The sequence below is a fragment of the Tubulanus polymorphus genome, chromosome 5 (assembly GCF_964204645.1).
Source record: "Tubulanus polymorphus chromosome 5, tnTubPoly1.2, whole genome shotgun sequence".
In the NCBI taxonomy this organism is placed as follows: domain Eukaryota; kingdom Metazoa; phylum Nemertea; class Palaeonemertea; order Tubulaniformes; family Tubulanidae; genus Tubulanus; species Tubulanus polymorphus.
Window position 1 is genome coordinate 1,227,758 of NC_134029.1, and position 19,749 is coordinate 1,247,506.

Genomic DNA, 19,749 nt, shown 5'->3' on the forward strand with positions numbered 1-19,749 from the left:
ACATTATTACAATAAGAATTATTACATTAAACATTATAACATCATGAATCATCCTCCTTAAATACTGCTGCTTGCTGCTGGCTCTGTTTTGGGGTGATATTGATCGGAGGAGTCTTCTCCTTCCTTCTTCAACTGTCATGTAGAAACGTGACAAACAAACTGAATTGTCAGTGCGTTACAACACTGATGGCCTCCTTTAATACTGCTGCTTGCTGGTGGTGTTAATTCTTACCACCTTCCATGAACTTCTTGAATTATTACATTAAACATTATTACAATAAGAATTATTACATTAAACATTATAACATCATGAATCATCCTCCTTAAATACTGCTGCTTGCTGCTGGCTCTGTTTTGGGGTGATATTGATCGCAGGAGTCTTCTCCTCCCTTCTTCAACTGTCATGTAGAAACGTGACTAACAAACTGAATTGTCAGTGTGTTACAGCACTGATGACCTCCCTTAATACTGCTGCTAACTGCTGGGTGTTAATAAATACACTCTGTTCAGGGGTGATATTGAGTGCAGGAGTCTCCTCCTTCCTTCTTCAACTGTCATGTAGAAATGTGACAAACAAACTGAATTTTCAGTGTGTTACAACACTGATGACCTCCCTTAATACTGCTGCTAACTGCTGGGTGTTAATAAATACACTCTGTTCAGGGGTGATATTGAGTGCAGGAGTCTCCTCCTTCCTTCTTCAACTGTCATGTAGAAATGTGACAAACAAACTGAATTTTCAGTGTGGTACAACACTGATGACCTCCTTAAATACTGCTGCTTGCTGCTGCTTGTTAATTAATACACTCTGTTATGGGGTGATATTGAGTGCAGGAGTCTCCTCCTTCCTTCTTCAACTGTCATGTAGAAATGTGACAAACAAACTGAATTTTCAGTGTGGTACAACACTGATGACCTCCTTAAATACTGCTGCTTGCTGCTGCTTGTTAATTAATACACTCTGTTATGGGGTGATATTGAGTTTTGGTGATTTTTGCTCCCTGATCGTCCTTATTGCGACTTTACGTTTTAAATGTATAAATATTCAAAACAGCTATCCATCGATAGCTTTGTGGTGGTTGAATCATTGAAATGTCGCTGGTGTTGGTACATTGTATATATTGTAATATATGTTGGTGAAATTGGATTGATCATGTTTTGTGATCGTCCTTTTTGCGACTTTACATTTTAAATGTATAAATATTCAAAACAGCTATCCATCGATAGCTTTGTGGTGGTTGAATCATTGAAATGTTACTGGTGTTGGTACATTGTATATATTGTAATATATGTCGGTGAAATGGGATTGATCATGTTTCCTGATCATCCTTATTGCGACTTTACGTTTTAAATGTATAAATATTCAAAACAGCTATCCATCGATAGCTTTGTGGTGGTTGAATCTTTGAAATGTCGCTGGTGTTGGTACATTGTATAGATTGTAATATATGTCGGTGAAATGGGATTGATCATGTTTCCTGATCATCCTTATTGCGACTTTACGTTTTAAATGTATAAATATTCAAAACAGCTATCCATCGATAGCTTTGTGGTGGTTGAATCTTTGAAATGTCGCTGGTGTTGGTACATTGTATATATTGTAATATATGTCGGTGAAATTGGAATGATCATGTTTTGTGATCGTCCTTTTTGCGACTTAACATTTTAAATGTATAAATATTCAAAGCAGCTATCCATCGATAGCTTTGTGGTGGTTGTATCATTGAAATGTCGCTGGTGTTGGTACTGTGTATAAATTGTAATATATGTTGGTGAATTGGGATTGATTCTTATGTTTTCTGATCGTCCTTATTGCGACTTTAAGTTTTAAATGTATAAATATTCAAAGTAGCTATCCATCGATAGCTTTGTGGTGGTTGTATCATTGAAATGTCGCTGGTGTTGGTACATTGTATATATTGTAATATATGTCGGTTAGTTGGGATTGATTCTTATGTTTTCTGATCATCCTTATCGTGACTTTACGTTTTAAATGTATAAATATTCAAAGCAGCTATCCATCGATAGCTTTGTGGTGGTTGTATCATTGAAATGTCGCTGGTGTTGGTACTGTGTATATGGTATCAGCAAATTGTTATCATATTACACATTTTAAAAGCGTTATATTCAAAGATGCTATTGCTTAATAGCTTCACTCTTGTTCTTTGCACCTGAAGGTTGATAATTGTCATGTAGAAACGTGACAAACGAACTGAATTGTCAGTGTGTTACATCACTGATGACCTCCTTTAATACTGCTGCTTGCTGCTGGGTGTTAATTGATACACTCTGTTTTGGAGTGATATTGAGTTCAGGAGTCTCCTCCTTCCTTCTTCAAATGTCATGTAGAAACGTGACAAACAAACTGAATTGTCAGTGCGTTACAACACTGATGACCTCCTTTAATACTGCTGTTTGCTGCTCGGTGTTAATTGATACACTCTGTTTTGGGGTGATATTGAGTTCAGGAGTCTCCTCCTTCCTTCTTCAAATGTCATGTAGAAATGTGACAAACAAACTGAATTGTCAGTGCGTTACAACACTGATGACCTCCTTTAATACTGCTGCTTGCTGCTGGGTGTTAATTGATACACTCTGTTTTGGGGTGATATATTGAGTTTTGGGCAGTTTTGCTGCCTGATCTCCCTTGTAGCGACTTTACGTAAAAAGAATGAAAGATATAAAAGAATAATAGGTTTAAAAGAATGATGTGAAATAATTAAAGTTTCCTATAAACTTTACATGTCAATGAAGAAACAGATGGGAAATACTGTTACATGTTAATTTCTACATTCTGTTCTAATTAAGGGTGATGATTAAAACTTGAATTAGTCATTACTTGTTCAGTAGATTTGTTAGATAGGAATCAGCTAAACTGGGACAGAGTGTTTTATCAATGCTGATAAACTCTAAACCTGAGTTAATAAAACTTCAAAACATTGGAGCCAATTCTTATCCATTATAGCCTATTAAATGAAGATCGATCTTCATAAACACCGGTGAAAAAAATTGACGTCTCACTTTGCACCTGACGTCTCACTTTGTACCTGACTTCTCACTTTGCACTGATGCATCCATGCACTAACGCACTTGCATGAAATGGCACTAGATACATAAAGACACACAAATTGTGTTTATGTATATTTCAGGGGATACACATGCACACCCGCGGGTCCATGCGCATGATCGACATGTTGAGTGCTATCTTTGTTTGTGTGTGGATATAATTTGTGATAATGTTTCAGTGTTTGTCATTGAAAAGCATTAATTCTACAAACAATCTTAAATACTCATTTTGTAAACAAAAACATAAAAGGTTAATGATTAATTGTAAAATGGTAAAAATGAAATGTGAAAATATCTATGTCTGAAATAATGTACTGAAGATTAAGTCGCAGTGGTTATAGAAAGATTAGAGCGTCAGATCAGCTAGATCAGATGTACTGAGTTATCTCACTCAAAGTCAGAAACAATGAGTCACAGGGAAAGTTAACAGTTCCAGAGGAACGTCGAGTCATTTGTCTGAACTGACTTTAAATCAGGTATGATATTGAAATTGTATAAATCAATTTTCAAAGTATCAAAATTGAAAATTATTCATATTTTGTGTTTTCTTGTAGCAAATATTGAGTCACAGAACTGAGTGTCACTAGAGATGAGACAATCACCAGGCATCAGTTAGATGAATGTCACCACTCAGATCAGTAGTAATGATTCATCTCCGTCAAAGTCAGCAAAATTCGCAAGGAAGGTTGACAGTTCCAGAGGAACGTCGAGTCATTAGTCTGAACTGACTATAAATCAGGTATCAAGGTACATAAAACATGGTTCTCTTGTTGTAGGAAAAGTCTCAAACATTATGCTGGTCTGTTACATGTTTTCTTGCAGCAAATCATTAGACATACAATACCAGAGGAAGGATAAGTCATTGAACTGACTATAAATCAAAGTCTCAAAATCTAAAATTATTCATATTTTATATGTTTTCTTGTAGCAAATATTGAGAGGTTTAACCACAGTGTCACCATAGATGAGAATATCACTAGTGAGATCAGTACAGAACTATGTCCCTCCAAGTGGATAGATCAGGGCGTCACCAGTGAGATAAGTGCATCACAAGTGAGATGAGATCAGTGGTGCTGTGCTATATCTGCCTCTAAGTCAGGAACTAAGTAACAATTAAGAGTCACATGTAAACAGTTCCAGAGGAATGTCGAGTCATTAGTCTGAACTGACTTTAAATCAGGTATGATATTGAAAATGATATGAATCAATTTTCAAATCAAAAGTTGAAAATTGCCGGTATTCATATGTATTTTGTGTTTTCTTGTAGCAAATATTGAGAGGTCCACAGAACTGAGTCATCAGAGATGAGACAATCACGAGGCATCAGTTAGATGAATGTCACCACTGGGATCAGTTGTACTTAATTAACTGCCTTAGCAACAAAGTAGAGTCACAAAGTTAACAGTTGCAAAGGAAGGTCGAGTCATTAGTATGAACTGACTTTAAATCAGGTATAACTTTGAAATTACATGAATCAATTTTCAAATCTCACGTTATTCAAAATTATTCATATTTTGAGTTTTCGTTTTGTGAGTAGGAAATATCTAGAGATGTTATGTTACTAAAAGATGGAAAAATACCTTCAGAGATTCACATGAATATTCTTCCAAAGTTGAAAGAATGGATGAGTCATGAATCTGAACAGACTATAAATCAGGTATATTGTAATAGAAAAACGACTTATGTTTTAATGTTTGGTTGATTGTTGAAAATATCCTTTAATGTTTGTTTGTTTGTCTTGTAGGTGAAAATGTGTGAAATATCTAATCTAACTCGATGTTGACTCTGATAATCAGGTGGCGCCTGTTGATCGTTTGAGAACTCTATTGCGTTGCTGGAACTTGGTGAACTCTAATGCGTTGCTGGAACTTGGTGAACTATAATGCGTTACTGGAACTTGGAGAACTCTAATGCGTTGCTGGAACTTGGAGAACTCTAATGTGTTGCTGGAACTCGGAGAACTCTAATGCGTTGCTGGAACTTGGTGAACTCTAATGCGTTGCTGGAACTTGGTGAACTCTAATGCGTTACTGGAACTTGGAGAACTCTAATGCGTTACTGGAACTTGGAGAACTCCAATGTTTTGCTTGAACTTGGAGAACTCTAATGCGTTGCTTAACTTGGAGAATTCTTGTGAATGTTAAGACTTTGAGAATTCTTGTGTGTGCAACTGACCCTGTGTATCAATATGTGTGTTCAATTCGAGATTTACTTTGATTTGAATAAAACAAGTTAGAATATCTTTGATTGTTTCTAAAGAATTGTTGATGTTGTTTTGAGGTGGAACTGAAATGCAGTAGTCAGTTCCGTAGTGTGTTTGAACTTGACATGACATGATGACTGACCTTGATTTCTTCTTGTTGACTTCCGTCTGTGTTTGTTAATTACACTTCGTAACTCGTTTGTTTTTGTAAAACTTATTTATTTCTATGAAATGATATGGTGATTTGTAGAGGAGCTGTAGTGTATTCTCAACTTGGTGTAAATAGTAAAACGAGGTGGAAAGTACTTAACCAGTTTTATCTTGTCTTATTTGTTACATTGATAGATATATTGATTTTGTGGTACTTAATTGATTTAAAGTGCTTGTGATTGGTGTTTGATAATTGGTTGACCTCTTTGTTTACTTATAAATACATATTGAACTATTAATCACGAAGACTAAAACCTATTCGTGGCTTAGTTGTTCACTACAAATTGTTTGTGTTGTTTTTCTGTGGTCTACAGTGGACTCGACTCTTCTAACTCGAATCACACTAATCAAGTATAGTATCACATTGACTCTCAGATACTTTCAAACTCTTTGAAATTCTATTGTCTACAGTCAATCACCTGTACTCGCTTGTTTTAATTGATTTAGTAAGGAGAACTCGGTCTACCCATGCACATTTAAACTTGATAGTCCAGATTATATTTTTCAGTATATACTAACACGTTAAGTGTAATGATAGATAACTACAGTAAACCTAACTCGGATTTTCACTTCAACTCGTGCCAATCTAGCGGGTCACAGTTAATCCCAGTAAGGGCGAGTCGGTTTACTGAAGAAGTGTCTGTCACCGTTACCCAGAATACGTCTACTCAAGTATTGAACCTGGGGCACCCCTGTTTTCCTCTATTCAGCATCAGGACCACTAAAATCAGGGGCAGTAATTTTTGGGTTCGAACTCGGGACATTCGCCTAGTTTAAATGATGCTATGATCGCCATCTATTGGAAGTTGGCTGAACTGACTAGACGGCTCTTATTTGTCTCACTGACTCTTCTTTAATCGAATACGAATACGAAGGAGAGTCAGTGAGACAAATAAGAGCTGTCTAGTCGGTTCAGCCAAATTCCAATAGATGGCGATTACATGAGAAATATTGATTGAGCGCAAACAAAGTAAACTTAGTTCAATTCTCTATAAGATTTTTGATTTGTATCTGAATGATAGATTTAAGAGCCCCTGGCTAATATTTATTAAGAAGACTTTTGATGACTGTGTTTCCTCATATATCAGGACCACTCTGGACCAGTGTCAGTAATTACTGGGTTCGAACCCGGGACTACCCTGTACATCCTCTAATCAGCACCAGGACCACTCTGGATCAGAATCAATAATTACTAGGTTCGAACCCGAGACACCCGTAATCCTCTATCCAGCATCAGGACCACTCAGTATCAGTATCAGTAATTGCTGGGTTCGAACCCGACCGAACACCCATTTATTCAGCATCAGGACCATGCACTCTGAATCAGTGTATCAGTAATTACTGGGTTCAACCACGGAATGCCCCTGTACATCCTCTAATCAGCACCAGGATTACTCTGGATCAGTATCAGTAATTACTGGGTTCGAACCCGGGACACCCGTAAATCCTCCATTCAGCATCAGGCAGGGGCGGATCTAAAGGCCAGACAATGACAGGAGCACATAATTAAAAAAAAGGGCAATCTAAAGAAAAGGCACTATCCATGACAGGCGAGCGCCGAAGGCGCGAACCATTCGCGGGGGACCCCCCCCCCCCCAGAAAATTTTTGAATTTCAACCCATTTTAATGCAATTTCCAGGCACCTGAGACACAAAAATGACATTCTGCAACAATTCTTTAAGAGATGGGAATTTATCAATATGGAAACAATGTGATAATGAACTTTATAGAATGCAATTAAGTTTTTCATAAAATAAACAAGGTACATAACAAAATAATTTTGATTAACTACAATCTAAATGAGATTGCACACATCTCATTTTCTAGGAAAGTTTTACACATTAAGATGAGGTAATTTGAATCACGTGTAAATTAATGCCCTTTTCAAAAATAAATGAGCCCTTTCCATAAGGACCGACCACTGCCACGTGTATTAAATGCCCTTTTTGAGAATAATGCGCCTTTTACTCGACTCACTTCAGCAACGGACAGAAACTACGTGTTTTATATGTCCTTTTTTGAAAATAACTGTGCCTTTTTCTTGAGAACAGACGGCCACCGCATGTAAACAATGCCCTTTTTGAGAATAATTATGCCCTTTACTTGAGACAATTTTTTTCGCACTTTTTTCAAAAAGAGCACTCAGAATTTGCGACAGGAGCACGTGCTCCGCGTGCTCCTGTCTAGATCCGCCTCTGTCAGGACCACGCTCTGCATCAGTTATCAGTAATTACTTTTGTTAAGATATCAACATTTTACCGTACGGTGCTGCCTCTAAGCTCATCGGTAGCGGGATTTTCATACACTAACGTTAGTCAACTCTGGCAAGCAAGGATTACGGAGTATGTTTTATATAGGGGCAGCACCTAACGGTTAATATCGGACAGAGCTCGCTACCGGTGAACTCTAGATGGAGCTTCAGTCGATTTTACTTCCGGGTTCGAAATTTAAATCGGACAAATAGTCATCAGCTGCATTTGTTTTATTTAGTTAATTAATCAGTTTCTGTCAAGAGAAAACGGTAAGTTTAGAAAATTAATGAATTAAACCTCCGACTTTTGGAACCGCTCATGATCCTGTCAAACGGCTGTGGGGTGAATTAAACATGAACGTTTCTATTTTTTGACAGCCAGACGCAGGCAGCAAGACGACATCATAAATCAGCAGAATGATTGATCCAGTTATGATCAAGATTGAAACTGATCAATCACCGACAAAATGCTTGAATATTGCGTCGTGTAACAGTTTCCTGGATTCACTTCAAACTCCGGCCGATTGCATGGATTCTGATTTAGAAGTGGCAAATGTTTTATCTAAAGGTTTGTTTCAATTTCCTGCTGGTTCAACGTTTTCAATCTCAGAGATTTTATTTCAGTTTTGTAAATCTTTTCAAATTCTTTTGTGTGAATTCTGCAGATGAGTTTGATCCGACTACAAAGCTAGAATCAGACGGAGTAAATCCTTCCCCTTACAGGGTACGTATTCAAACGCCTATTGACTTGTTAACCCTTTCAGTGCTGACTTATTGATACCCTATAGTGCTGGAGATTATTTGAAAATTTTGAATAATTCTACCATAGTATGTTGAATAATGGGAATAGCACTATAGTGCGTGTACACCGCGGCGCAGTGTATCGTTAGTTACTGATATTTCACTATGTTTGACAGGTGCTGCCATCTTTCAAGAGAGATAATTACTAATAACATCAATACACCGCAATGCGGTGTACTAGCAAAATCAATCACTGATTTACACACCGCACTGCGGTGTGGACGCACTGAAAGGGTTTATGGAATTTATCCTGTAGACTCAGATATCGCTCTTGTCGGACATGTTTTGTCCTATCCAAAAAGATTTGACGTGAACTTAGTCTGAAATAATCTTTATTTCAGCCTTCAACAGTTATAACAAACTTCACTCGAGGCAATGTTCAGACAACGACTCCTATCATCGCTGATCGTAAGTTTGTAATAAATTATGAAATGTTTGATTATCTCTCGTTCTTTCGCAAAAGTTTCATTCTATTTGTTTCTGCGGTTTTTATAGACATGAGTTTACATCAGATGGCAGCTCAGGGTGAATTAGTTCTCCTACAACAGGAGATCAGCATGCCAGGTACTTTTTTTAACAGATATCTATGAAATAGGAAAAACCTTTTAGATATTTTAATATCGTATGTCGTACTGTAAAAGCTTTTTGAAAATGAATATTTTAAAATGATTAGTTTTCAATTTGTCTGGCGGTTGAAATGTAGACATCAGCAGCAGCAGTGGGGATTAGATGTTACCCCCTGGAGTTTCATTTGACTTGTTATGCTTCCAAACACTTATTTCGCATTTAATATTAAACTGATGATTACTATTTTGTGCAGTCAAACTCTTTCGAGCCCTGTCTATTTTTTTAGTCCAAATTTGTACTTCCAATTCATTTCACTAAGCGTAAGTTGTCATTTGGATATCAACACAATGATCAATGATCATCATAATTATGACGACTTCAGCACAAGTTTCAGCTTGTTTTTCTAAAAGTAATATTTTAGAAATATAAAACTAATTATTTGGATATATTTTCAGATAGAGCTATTGATAAGTACGATGAGAAGGGTTTTACTCCGTTGTTGTGGGCGTGTGCGAACGGACAGAAATCAGCGGCCGAACTTTTGATAATGAACAACGCGAGTGTAGAATCTCGAGGTTTTAACGGTGAAAACTCATTGTCTTTAGCAGCTTGTTACGGATATCACGAAATAGTCTCATTGTTACTAGAGAAAGGTGCTTCGATCAACAGCTGCGATGAGGTGATTATTTTTTGAAATAAAACCATCAAACATTGTTCCAATAACTCTGACGATGTTATTTTTGTGAAAACATAAGTTTATTAGGCCATCCCAAAATAATGGTCTGTTTGCCGTAACCCGACCGACCCGACTTCAAAGGTACCGAGTGAAAACTTTCTTTGAAGATTCATTGAAATAGATTTTATTTTTGTTATCGTTTCCATATAAAAAAGGCGATAAATTTGTTTTTTTTTGCCCTGAAATTTTGTAAAAAAATATTACTACCTACCTACCTACCGACTCATCCTGAAAACTTGAGTCGGTGTTACGGCAAACAGACGATTATTTTGGGATGGCCTTATCATAATTTTATGCAAGTACGATCAAACTCGGGTTAGGTCGTCATAGTTGTGACAATTTTCATAATCGTTGATATATAATTGATTTGTAGCAAGGTAACACAGCTCTGATGTACGCGGCGTTTAACAATCAGAATAAATGTGCGAGTTGTCTATTGGAATGGGGTGCTGATTTAACTATAGAGAATGAGGATGAATTATCAGCGATGGATCTCGCTGTTCGCAGAGGAAATAAAGCTGGTAAATATAGAAATCACGAAGAAAGAAAAAATGAGTCCGAAATGTTTCCTTGAGCGAATACATGGATTGGACTGACAGTGTGTTCAGGTTTAATGTTTGGTGGTTTTTCTCTTTCTGATAAATTTCTGTTTTTTTTAAATTTCAGTTCAACAAGTTATTGAAGAACATATGTTATACCTGTTGGAAGGTTCTGCCAGAGATCAGACGTAATATAATCGATCAGCTAGTCATTATTTTTTCTATTCATTTGTACATAATCTGTATCTGTAAATTTTTGGAACAAAAGTCATGCAATAAAATAAGGACATAAAGTAACAATTCGTATTTGGAATATTTCAAATGTTTTATGGAATCTTCAAGTTACTCTGTGATGAGGAGTTGGTGGCCCTGGGCTCTTTTCTTTGGATCCCTTGGACGGCTTGTTGCTTACTGACTGTGACAGTGGATAAGGAGACCAGTCACTAAGACTTGACAGCCAGCACTGACTGACTGGGATAGACCAGCGACTAACCTCAAATAAGGATTTCTAATTACACATGATGTCATTCCGTGTGAATGAAATATCTAGGACAAAACCTTATTACTGAGAATTAGAATTAGCTCAAAATAAATACACGGCAGTCGAATAACGAGTGTCTCGTGTGGAGCACTCGCTTAGCTCCCGCGCTAACTGATCACACACTACTGACTGCACTGAGAGTTCCATCCATGATACGTGCTGAAACAAGGATTCATTGTGTTTAAGGTACGTAAATACTTTTTCTGGCAAAATACTGACAACAAAAAGTCATTTATGTAACACCCAGAAACAGATGATTTGGATACTACTGTCCATAGATGCTTCAAATTTGCTTCATTTTCTGCTGAAAGATTTGTTCAATATAAAGTGAGTCGTGCATGTTTCGTTTCACTAGATGTTTTTATTTGATTCAATAAATTGTTGAGGTATCGATAAAACAGGAAAATAGAACTGCTTGTTTTAACTGCATATCGCGGGATAAAGTGTTGAAATGAACGATGTACCTCCTTACAGAAAACAGTTACCACTAATTACCACTAGTAGCCAAACCCGTCTGACTACGATCACTTAGCCGAGAGTTCGACTGTATATTTTTTCTCGTTTTTTTGAAGTTAAGAAATCTTGCCATCTACCAAGAAGCAAGGAGGGTTGAAGTGATCCTAGAATTAGATATACTGTATATTTGAAAATGAACTTAGCGCAGCCTCTCAGAATGCGTAGCGGTATTCATGGTATTCATGAAAGATGATAAGAGTTCATTCATTACTCCTTACAACGATTTCGGATCTGGTTTTTTCTTTGCTGGCGCGTTTTATAATCCAGTCACCTCTCACCCTGTCAGTGTGTTTCGCTGCATGAAAAGGATTTGTCTCCTCTGAAATCAATGATCAGCGATTGACAAGAAACATCAAAGTTTCTTATAAAATGACTGCGGGAACGGAAAGTGTCTCAGCTTGTAGTAGATTTTATCTGAATGTTTCACAACCCCATTCTCCTACTCTTCCTCTCTTCCACTCTCCCACTCTTCCTCTCACACGCTCTCTCCGCCTCTGTCTCCATCATCCTCTTTCTATTTGGGAAATGTCTCACTCTTTCTCAGCTACGTTCATACATACTCATTACTATTATGCTCCTTGATCGAAAAATTCATTATTTATTTAGGAGCAAATTCCTGTCACACCCGGATAAAGTGTAGTCTCCGATTCCTCTTTCACGGGCTTTCAATAAACAGAACTCATTATTGAAATACTAAGCAATAAATTGTCTTATTGGGAACTGTTGCTGCATAGGCTCTGATTTTACAACTTGCTGGTTCTTTTGTTTAACAAGTGGCATAGCTTTACGAGCAGTCACATGGAAGTGATGTACAAACCCGCTATACGTATTACCTGAAATCTAGAATTGGTGGCGATTGAAATAAATGGCTGCTACCCCCACGCCACATTTCTGTTGACTCTAGTTTATCTCGGTAATCTATGTCAATATTCTCTCACTAACGATCATGACTGTTATTCAACTCAATCAATCATCGCAGTTTTATTCACTATCCAAGCAGGGCTTAACGCGTCAATGCAAGGATTACTTTCAAATTTAGAACCTTTTTATTTAGTTACGTATCGCATAAATCTTTCAGCTCGCGAGACTGAGATGAATCGTTAAAGTATTCTAAATTGTTTTAGTGACAAACGCCTGACTCTACTCAGTGATGGAGGTGTAAGCCACCATTCCTCGAGCCAATATCCATAGAATTAAACATAACTTTATTTCACCTCAACATAATAATGTTTAACAATGATATTATCGTGTACACAGTCGATACAATTAATATTTACTGAGTACTTCAAATTTCTGCTCATTAATTACTTATGAGTTTGTTCAAAGTCTGATTTAGAAATAAACAAACGGAATTATGTGGACTTGTTTGGTTAGTCACGCGAAGTAATCTCACGGGGTTCGGATAGATTTAACTTCGTAGATACCATTGCTATGGTAACATAACGATAATTGTAAAGATTATCAGAAGAACAAACAGTGGAAATTATGGCGCAGCTCGAATTAGATTTGTAATGCTATAGGCTGGAATACGTATATTCTACTAATAAAAGCGTTTGTGATGTACAGAAATTGCATTTCTTGTTTTATGAATAAAAAGACTTAGTCTGTCAGATTGCACTATTTCAGTTGGTAAACAACAGTTGAAATGATGTTTGTTTTTACAGATAGTTCGATGAATTAAAAAAGTTTCATATTGATACAAGTTTTGAGTTTGATGCGAGTTCTGCAAATGTTGTTTGTACTCAGTATTTGACGTCACGTCGTGGATACATTTTACACGGTTTTACATTCATCGCTCGCGCGCGTCTAAGAATGATTTCTGATTAAATCACTTTTCACATTAAAACGGATTGAAATTGAAAACATATGCAACTGCTGCTGCTGCTGCTGCTGCTACCTAGAGATTTAATCCAGTGACCATAAATCATCACTGATTTAAAAAAACTGCAGTTCGTTCTGTTTTCTTCGACTTGTTGTTTTTATAGATCAAGCTCTGATAAAATCAAATACGTTCTACACAACTCTCCTTGACACGTAGATTAATCGATTGTGAAAACTCCTCGTGGTTACTGTAGTTAACGGCAGGGATTTCAATCGTATTCTTTTCTTTCAACTCGATAATTCCCACGAAAGACCAATACACATTAATCTTGAAATTCATCGATTGAAATAGGAGTTGTTATCTCGATGAAATACTCTGTCCGTGTAAGCTGTAACGATAAAATCACACTAGAAAAACTTATAGTCTGAATACTTTACTTGTGGTAATATTTACTCAACCTTTCAATATTCCTGAAGAAAGAATAATAGTCGAAACGTCGAGTGAAATATTAGCTCGAGGAAGTTATGCTGTTCTATTGTGGGATTTCAACATACATATGAGAACATTCTTCCACCTGACATTTTTTTCCAAATCCACAATTCCGGGAAATAACGGTACATGGTAAGACTTGTCTATTTTTGAATTCTGAGAATTTGAGCTGAGTAACTGCGACGTCAAGCTTTTCTAGGAATTATCACACGAACAAACGTTGACCATTTGTGTTATATTTTCATCTTATAAATGACGAACTTATGAATATTTTCCGCTGTGTTCTGTAAGGAGTTCGCCATCAGTGATCGTTTTACCATCATTCGTGCAGCACAAGATGTTGAACGATACTCTCCGTGATTATGACTGATGGACGTTTAAGCCACTCGTGTTCAGATGACGGAAAAAAAACATCTAGAACACAATCGAAAGGTTGTCATCGAACACAGGGTAATATCCGGTTAACTGTTTGACAGGGGGGGGGGGCATTTCGATCGGTCGAATGTGACGATATACGAAGATAGCACAGTGACAGGGTTTAATCAACTGGAAAGATTAATCTGCGTCTATCGCTTGTGGCTATTCCGTAAAAAGTGATAATACGCATGGAATAAACCGGTGTTCATGAGGGATATTGTGGTAGCACAGTCTTGACCTAAGTTCAAAGATTGTCCTTAAATCATATGTAAAACTGTCTTCAGTTGTAGATTGGCTATAGAACCGGAGTGAGAGACTGCTTTCATATTGTTCGATTGATTATAGAATCAAAATTAGTTTAGACTGCTGTTGAATATTGTTGTTAGATTGTTTATAGAACCAAAATGAGCTTTGAATGATCTTAAAATCATTACATATATATAATATTGTTTAACGAACTCAAATTAGCTCGTTTCGGCGCTGTTTCCAAACTAGGTGGCTTAACCGGAAAACAGAGAATTTAATTTTTGAAATCTATTCTTCAATTGCACAATAATTGTGCATCAGCAAACTAGACTGCTATCTGTTTTAGTGGTATCATATGGCTGTGGTCTAATATAATACCTTGTCGCTAGGATATGATATTTGCAGCTGTGAGTGGTGTGGTGTATGTAGGGGAAGCTACTAATGGTTCTGATTTATGGTTTGATTGTCGCAAATCTCGTCGATATAAACAGATTTATGCGGTTATCATAACGAATAAGCACCTGGTTTGTTACAGCGTCTGAGAGAGCGGTCGTTTTTTTTTTCATTTTCGACCTTCAGAACTTGAGAGCATATTCTAAATACTAACAAACAAACTTCACCCAGATACTACATTCTTGAAATTCAAAAGCAGCAACTGAATTTTATTGAATGTAATCACATTACAAAATTGCACCCGCTCTCCGTTATGATATGAACAGAAAACGAACGAATTAAACACAGTAACGTAAAGCTACACATTTCATCAGATGATGAAAAAATTCGCTCAGCCTCCCGATAATTCGTATAGTGAAGACATAAAGATCAGTAGAAGTTTTAGTGTTTCAGCGAATGGTGAATTTATCAGATTATCTGCCATTATTTCTATATCTCCGCGTACGATGTTACATCGTGAAATATGCAAACGGTTCCCGAGGGGAAAAACAGAATCAGAGTCGAATATCAGAATTTTCTTATCTTTCTTATACAGAATCATAACGAGATATGAATGATGATAAACCCTCTCTGAACGTCCGATACACCACCCGCCCAGCAGGAGGTGATTTAGGATTTTGGTGGTGCAGAGAATATGGGCGGTTCGGGGGTTCATTTTCTAGTCCCAAGACTTTACAGGATCCAGTTCCACTGTCGTGAGTTAGAGATAACACTGAGTTCAAGTTGTTAGTTTTTCAATGACTTAACTTTGTTGAGTCAAATCTTAACTCACAACTGTGGAACTGGGTCCAGGTGTCTCCTTTTCGGAAAAGCCTGGCGTTAGGCGTGAGTGGTGCGAGTTTGTCAGGGAGTTTACCGTAGAACTCCTGAATAAAGGATGAATGCAAAATATGATAAACGTTGATTTGCACCACTTGCACTGAACCTGAAATAATCACAGAGTCTTATCACAGCTTCAATGTGATTAAATTCCACCAGTCACGGATAAGATTAAGGATTGAGGCAATCGACTGAATTGACAATTATTGTCTCGAAGATAAACTGCATTTTTCACTCCGTATTGAGAGGTTCTTATTTTATCTTTACAGCGGCTCCATTATCCAGTGTGGTTATTGAACCATGACCTGACAGGTCAGCAGTATACACGCGAGGTGTCGTCGTGGTCACTCTGGGGACTTCAATTAACGCAACAGAATTATTCACGATCATTTTAGTAGAAGTTTCGGCGGCACCCGCCGATCCGATATCAACCAAACAACAAGATTCATCTACAAACCCTCAACAGAATTAGACTCCGCGTCGGAATCCGGCATTTTCGCGGATGCGTCGTCACGCATTGTCTCGCGAGAACTAACAGAGCATCGTTGCTTCTTGCCCACAGCTGACTATTGTGAACAGCTCAGGATGGACCGCGTGCGCGGTGCTGCGAGATGGACTGGAAAGAGTTAATTTCACCATTAAACTCTACTACAACAACCACCTAACATTAACGAATAAAATACCTGTAGCGCTCGCGAGCTCTCGACTCTCTGTCAGAATATTACTGATCTACCCTGGATTTATCAGTAATGGATGATCTTTTCTATTAACGCTGTGAATTCCTACTAAGCCGCTGTTGAATGTAAGAGGCTTACTGCTGGTCGGGATTGTAACGTATTCACAAGACGATTAGGATTAAGTGTTTTGTCATCGTAAAGTAGACAGGTTCCAAATCAGAGAGAGAAAGAGTTCTAAATAGGAATGATCAACTTTATCAAGTGCGCGGCATATAGAGTCTGCAAAAACACCGGTTCTTACAGTCATAACGCGATTAACTACAGAGGTTCACCTGACGGTGGAATGAGGGATATAATAATTTTTCCGTTGCTTGTGGTCGGTCTTTTGTAAAAATATGAATCGTATATTTACGCAGTTTCGATAAAACCGTGAGAAATAATTCCAATAAATATGGTTGAAATGAATTGTTCGCGAATTGTGAATCAATCGCAATTAATCACGGTTAACAATGAATACGCCTCGATGATGATTCCCTATCTGGTATATATAAGCGTTGTGATGGTTTTAGGTATCGCCGGTAACGCTATCGTTTTACTCGTTTACGGAACGAAGGCGAAAAAAATCACGTTGAATTATTTCGTGATAACGCTAGCGATTTTCGATCTGTTAACGTGCATCGTTTCGTTCCCGTTTAACATTCTACGCACGGCGATGCAGTTTACGTTCCCGTCTGAGGTTTTTTGTAAGATCGGATTTTTATCGCTGTATATGACTGTATCGGCCGCTTCGTTCATTCTGATATGCATCGCAGTTCATCGTTACAACAAAGTATGTCGTCCTCTGAAACGAGGCTTCGACGACAAAATGGCGAAACGGTTGTGTTACGCGTCATTTCCGGTCGGGCTCTGCGTCGCTGTACCGACTGCTCTGATATTCGGGTTGGCCACCAGGAGGGATAAAAAAACTGGAATTTGCGGTCGCGAATGCTTCATCAAAGACGAATATGAACGAACTGCTACTTTAATAGTTTTCTTCGTGATATTATGTATAATTTTCATCGGTTTGGTGGTTACAGTATCTGTGTTGTATATACTGGTCGGTAAGGTGGCTTACATCCGCAGAAATAACAGAAATCAACAGAATCAGATACAACTGAGGCGATATCAATTAACCACTAGCGCCGATGCGTTGGACGGTTCGAACCCCGACGTACGGGCGGCGAGTAACGGTACCAGAAACAGTTTACACCCAGCCGTCGACGTCGACGGGCGAGAAAATAATGATAATCAGTTTTTAGATTTATCGCGTGAACGAAGCCAAGATTCGAAACGTTCAGCGGCAAGTGAGGCTCCAAGCGAATACAAATCGTGGAATTCGCGTTTAATCCTGTTTAAAACTGAACGCATGTTGTTAGCAGTGACTGTCACATTTATTCTGTGTTGGTTACCGTTTTGGGTGTTCATTTCCGGTACAGTATTGAACGGTAACTTCCTGCAACCCGAAACGCCATTTCAGCACATCATCAGAAAAGTGTTCTACGAAGCGTTTTACTTTAATAACGCGATAAACCCGGTGATTTATGCCTTCATGAACAGCGCGTTTAGAGATGATTTCAGACGGTTATCAATTCAATGGTGTCGTCGTCCACCTCGTGTTTAAATCATACACACACTACATTCACAATAGCTTTTTCACATCTTTACCGAATACTTTATTTTCATCTTTAATATCTGTGTTTAACTCTTGAATATTGTAAAACCGAGAAAAATAATTGATAAGTATCATTTGAAATAGACGATTTTTGATATAAAGTTGCTCGATGATTATTTCTCTTGCTGATCGTGGCTCCTTTTTAATCGACTGTATGAGGATAAAATGCGTCACTTTATCTCCCCACAGAACGAGGCGACTGACTGATAGTAGATTTTCATTGTGTGTGATGTTGACGTGTAACTTTTGAAGAGCGACAAAGAATCCCCAATCCTCCCATTTCACTTACGCTAAAAAGCCATCACAAAACATCGTTTACTTCGGAGATTTTACTGAAAGTTCTCCTCTCTTCGATGTAATCGGCGTGATGTCGCCCTCTAATGTAAAACACGAGAATCATTTCAAAAGTTACAATTATTTCTTTGCGTGAAATTACGTTCCCAGATCGCGTTTATTTTCGTGACAGCGAAAAATTTATTTCGTTCCCACGGAAAAATGTTTATTTTTCACCATTTCACCTCCGGGCCTCTGTACATTCGAATACGACAATGAAATATTACAAAACGTCTCACAGAAATCCGAGCGGTTCATGACGAAGAAAACATCTTTTTCAAAGTGTTACGAACTTCTTTCCCGGTGAAAAGATACAGATAGAAATTCACTGAGTAGTTAAAGGCGTGTAGGGTAGACGCGTATTGATACGGGAGAACCATATATCTACCCCAGCCAGGTACCATCGATAGACTTACCACCAGTGATACCGGTAATGACGTAGCCAGGAAACAGAAACAAACGGTCAACACCATCACCGTTACTTGATTCGTGTTGGTTTTCGATTTGTTCGAGTTCATCTCGTTTCTGGTGAGCGTAAAAATGATCCCGAAAGACAGAGTTAGAAGTAGCACGGCGGGAAGATACTGTCCGATTATACCGAGGTATGTATACCACGTGTAGGCTATCGGAGCAATCCCGCATTGATTACCGCTCATATTCATATGAGTGATTTCGATTAACAGAAACGAATACACGACGGAAACTACTCCGACCGAAACGATGATGATGACGGTCGTGATCGAGGACGTCCAGAAACGAGGACCCGCGAACGGGAATCGTACGACGCAAAATCGTTCAGCGGCGACCAGTATGAGTAATATCGGACTCACTACGCCGCTGACTACGAAAACATATTCCTGTAATTTACAGGCGAAAGCGGACGAACTTTCGATACAAATTACGCCGTAAATATCAGCGCAAACCGTATTCACAAACATGCATAGATGGAGACATAAGAAAGCGGTGTCGGAAACGGCCAACGATACGAAAAAACGACTGTACGACATACGTCTCATATTGGGCCGCGACATGACCGCGACCACCAGCAAGTTACCGATAAAACCTAACGACAATTCGCTGCTCGTAACGGCGTAGAAGAACCACCGAAAAACAATATCACGTGACTGTAACGGGTTGATATCTTTAATCACGTAGAAATAGGGAAATATGACTGAAACAGTCGTCGTGGTCGAGGTATCGTTGGCACGATGCTGTTCGTCGTTCATTGTTTTACAAATCAATCGTATCTACCAGTTTAAAACAAGCCCGAAACTTTGAACGAAACGTACTTATCGGAACATGTTTTATCGAACGTGGATTGATGATTCATCCGCGGCGGTTCGCTGATTCGC

At 38.1% G+C, this 19,749-nt stretch overlaps 2 protein-coding genes and 1 long non-coding RNA gene across 5 annotated transcripts; all 3 read left to right on the top strand.

Moving 5' to 3' along the window:
- The first annotated feature begins 3,277 nt into the window (after positions 1 to 3,277).
- On the top strand, positions 3,278 to 5,234 carry LOC141906114 (uncharacterized). The gene is made up of 6 exons (XR_012619306.1): positions 3,278 to 3,542; positions 3,621 to 3,813; positions 3,995 to 4,246; positions 4,334 to 4,517; positions 4,604 to 4,723; positions 4,811 to 5,234. It is a non-coding gene; the product is annotated as an uncharacterized LOC141906114 (long non-coding RNA).
- A 2,679-nt stretch (positions 5,235 to 7,913) lies between these two features.
- LOC141906140 (ankyrin repeat family A protein 2-like) lies at positions 7,914 to 10,649 on the top strand. 2 transcript variants are annotated; one of them, XM_074795350.1, is made up of 8 exons: positions 7,914 to 8,000; positions 8,109 to 8,298; positions 8,396 to 8,454; positions 8,873 to 8,939; positions 9,027 to 9,095; positions 9,554 to 9,777; positions 10,208 to 10,355; positions 10,501 to 10,649. In XM_074795350.1, exons 2-8 carry the CDS (start codon positions 8,148 to 8,150, stop codon positions 10,563 to 10,565), a joined length of 783 nt encoding a protein of 260 aa, XP_074651451.1. In that variant the 5' UTR covers positions 7,914 to 8,000; positions 8,109 to 8,147; the 3' UTR covers positions 10,566 to 10,649. The 2 variants fall into 2 exon arrangements, with proteins under 2 accessions (XP_074651451.1, XP_074651452.1); XM_074795351.1 differs by having other exon boundaries at positions 8,423 to 8,454.
- A 334-nt stretch (positions 10,650 to 10,983) lies between these two features.
- LOC141905689 (gastrin/cholecystokinin type B receptor-like) lies at positions 10,984 to 18,056 on the top strand. Of its 2 annotated transcripts, none has more exons than XM_074794662.1 (2): positions 10,984 to 11,100; positions 15,946 to 18,056. In XM_074794662.1, the coding sequence occupies exon 2, from the start codon at positions 16,805 to 16,807 to the stop codon at positions 18,011 to 18,013; it is 1,209 nt and encodes a 402-aa protein (XP_074650763.1). In that variant the 5' UTR covers positions 10,984 to 11,100; positions 15,946 to 16,804; the 3' UTR covers positions 18,014 to 18,056. The 2 variants fall into 2 exon arrangements, with proteins under 2 accessions (XP_074650763.1, XP_074650764.1); XM_074794663.1 differs by lacking the exon at positions 10,984 to 11,100 and adding an exon at positions 14,041 to 14,191.
- The last annotated feature ends 1,693 nt before the right edge of the window (positions 18,057 to 19,749 follow it).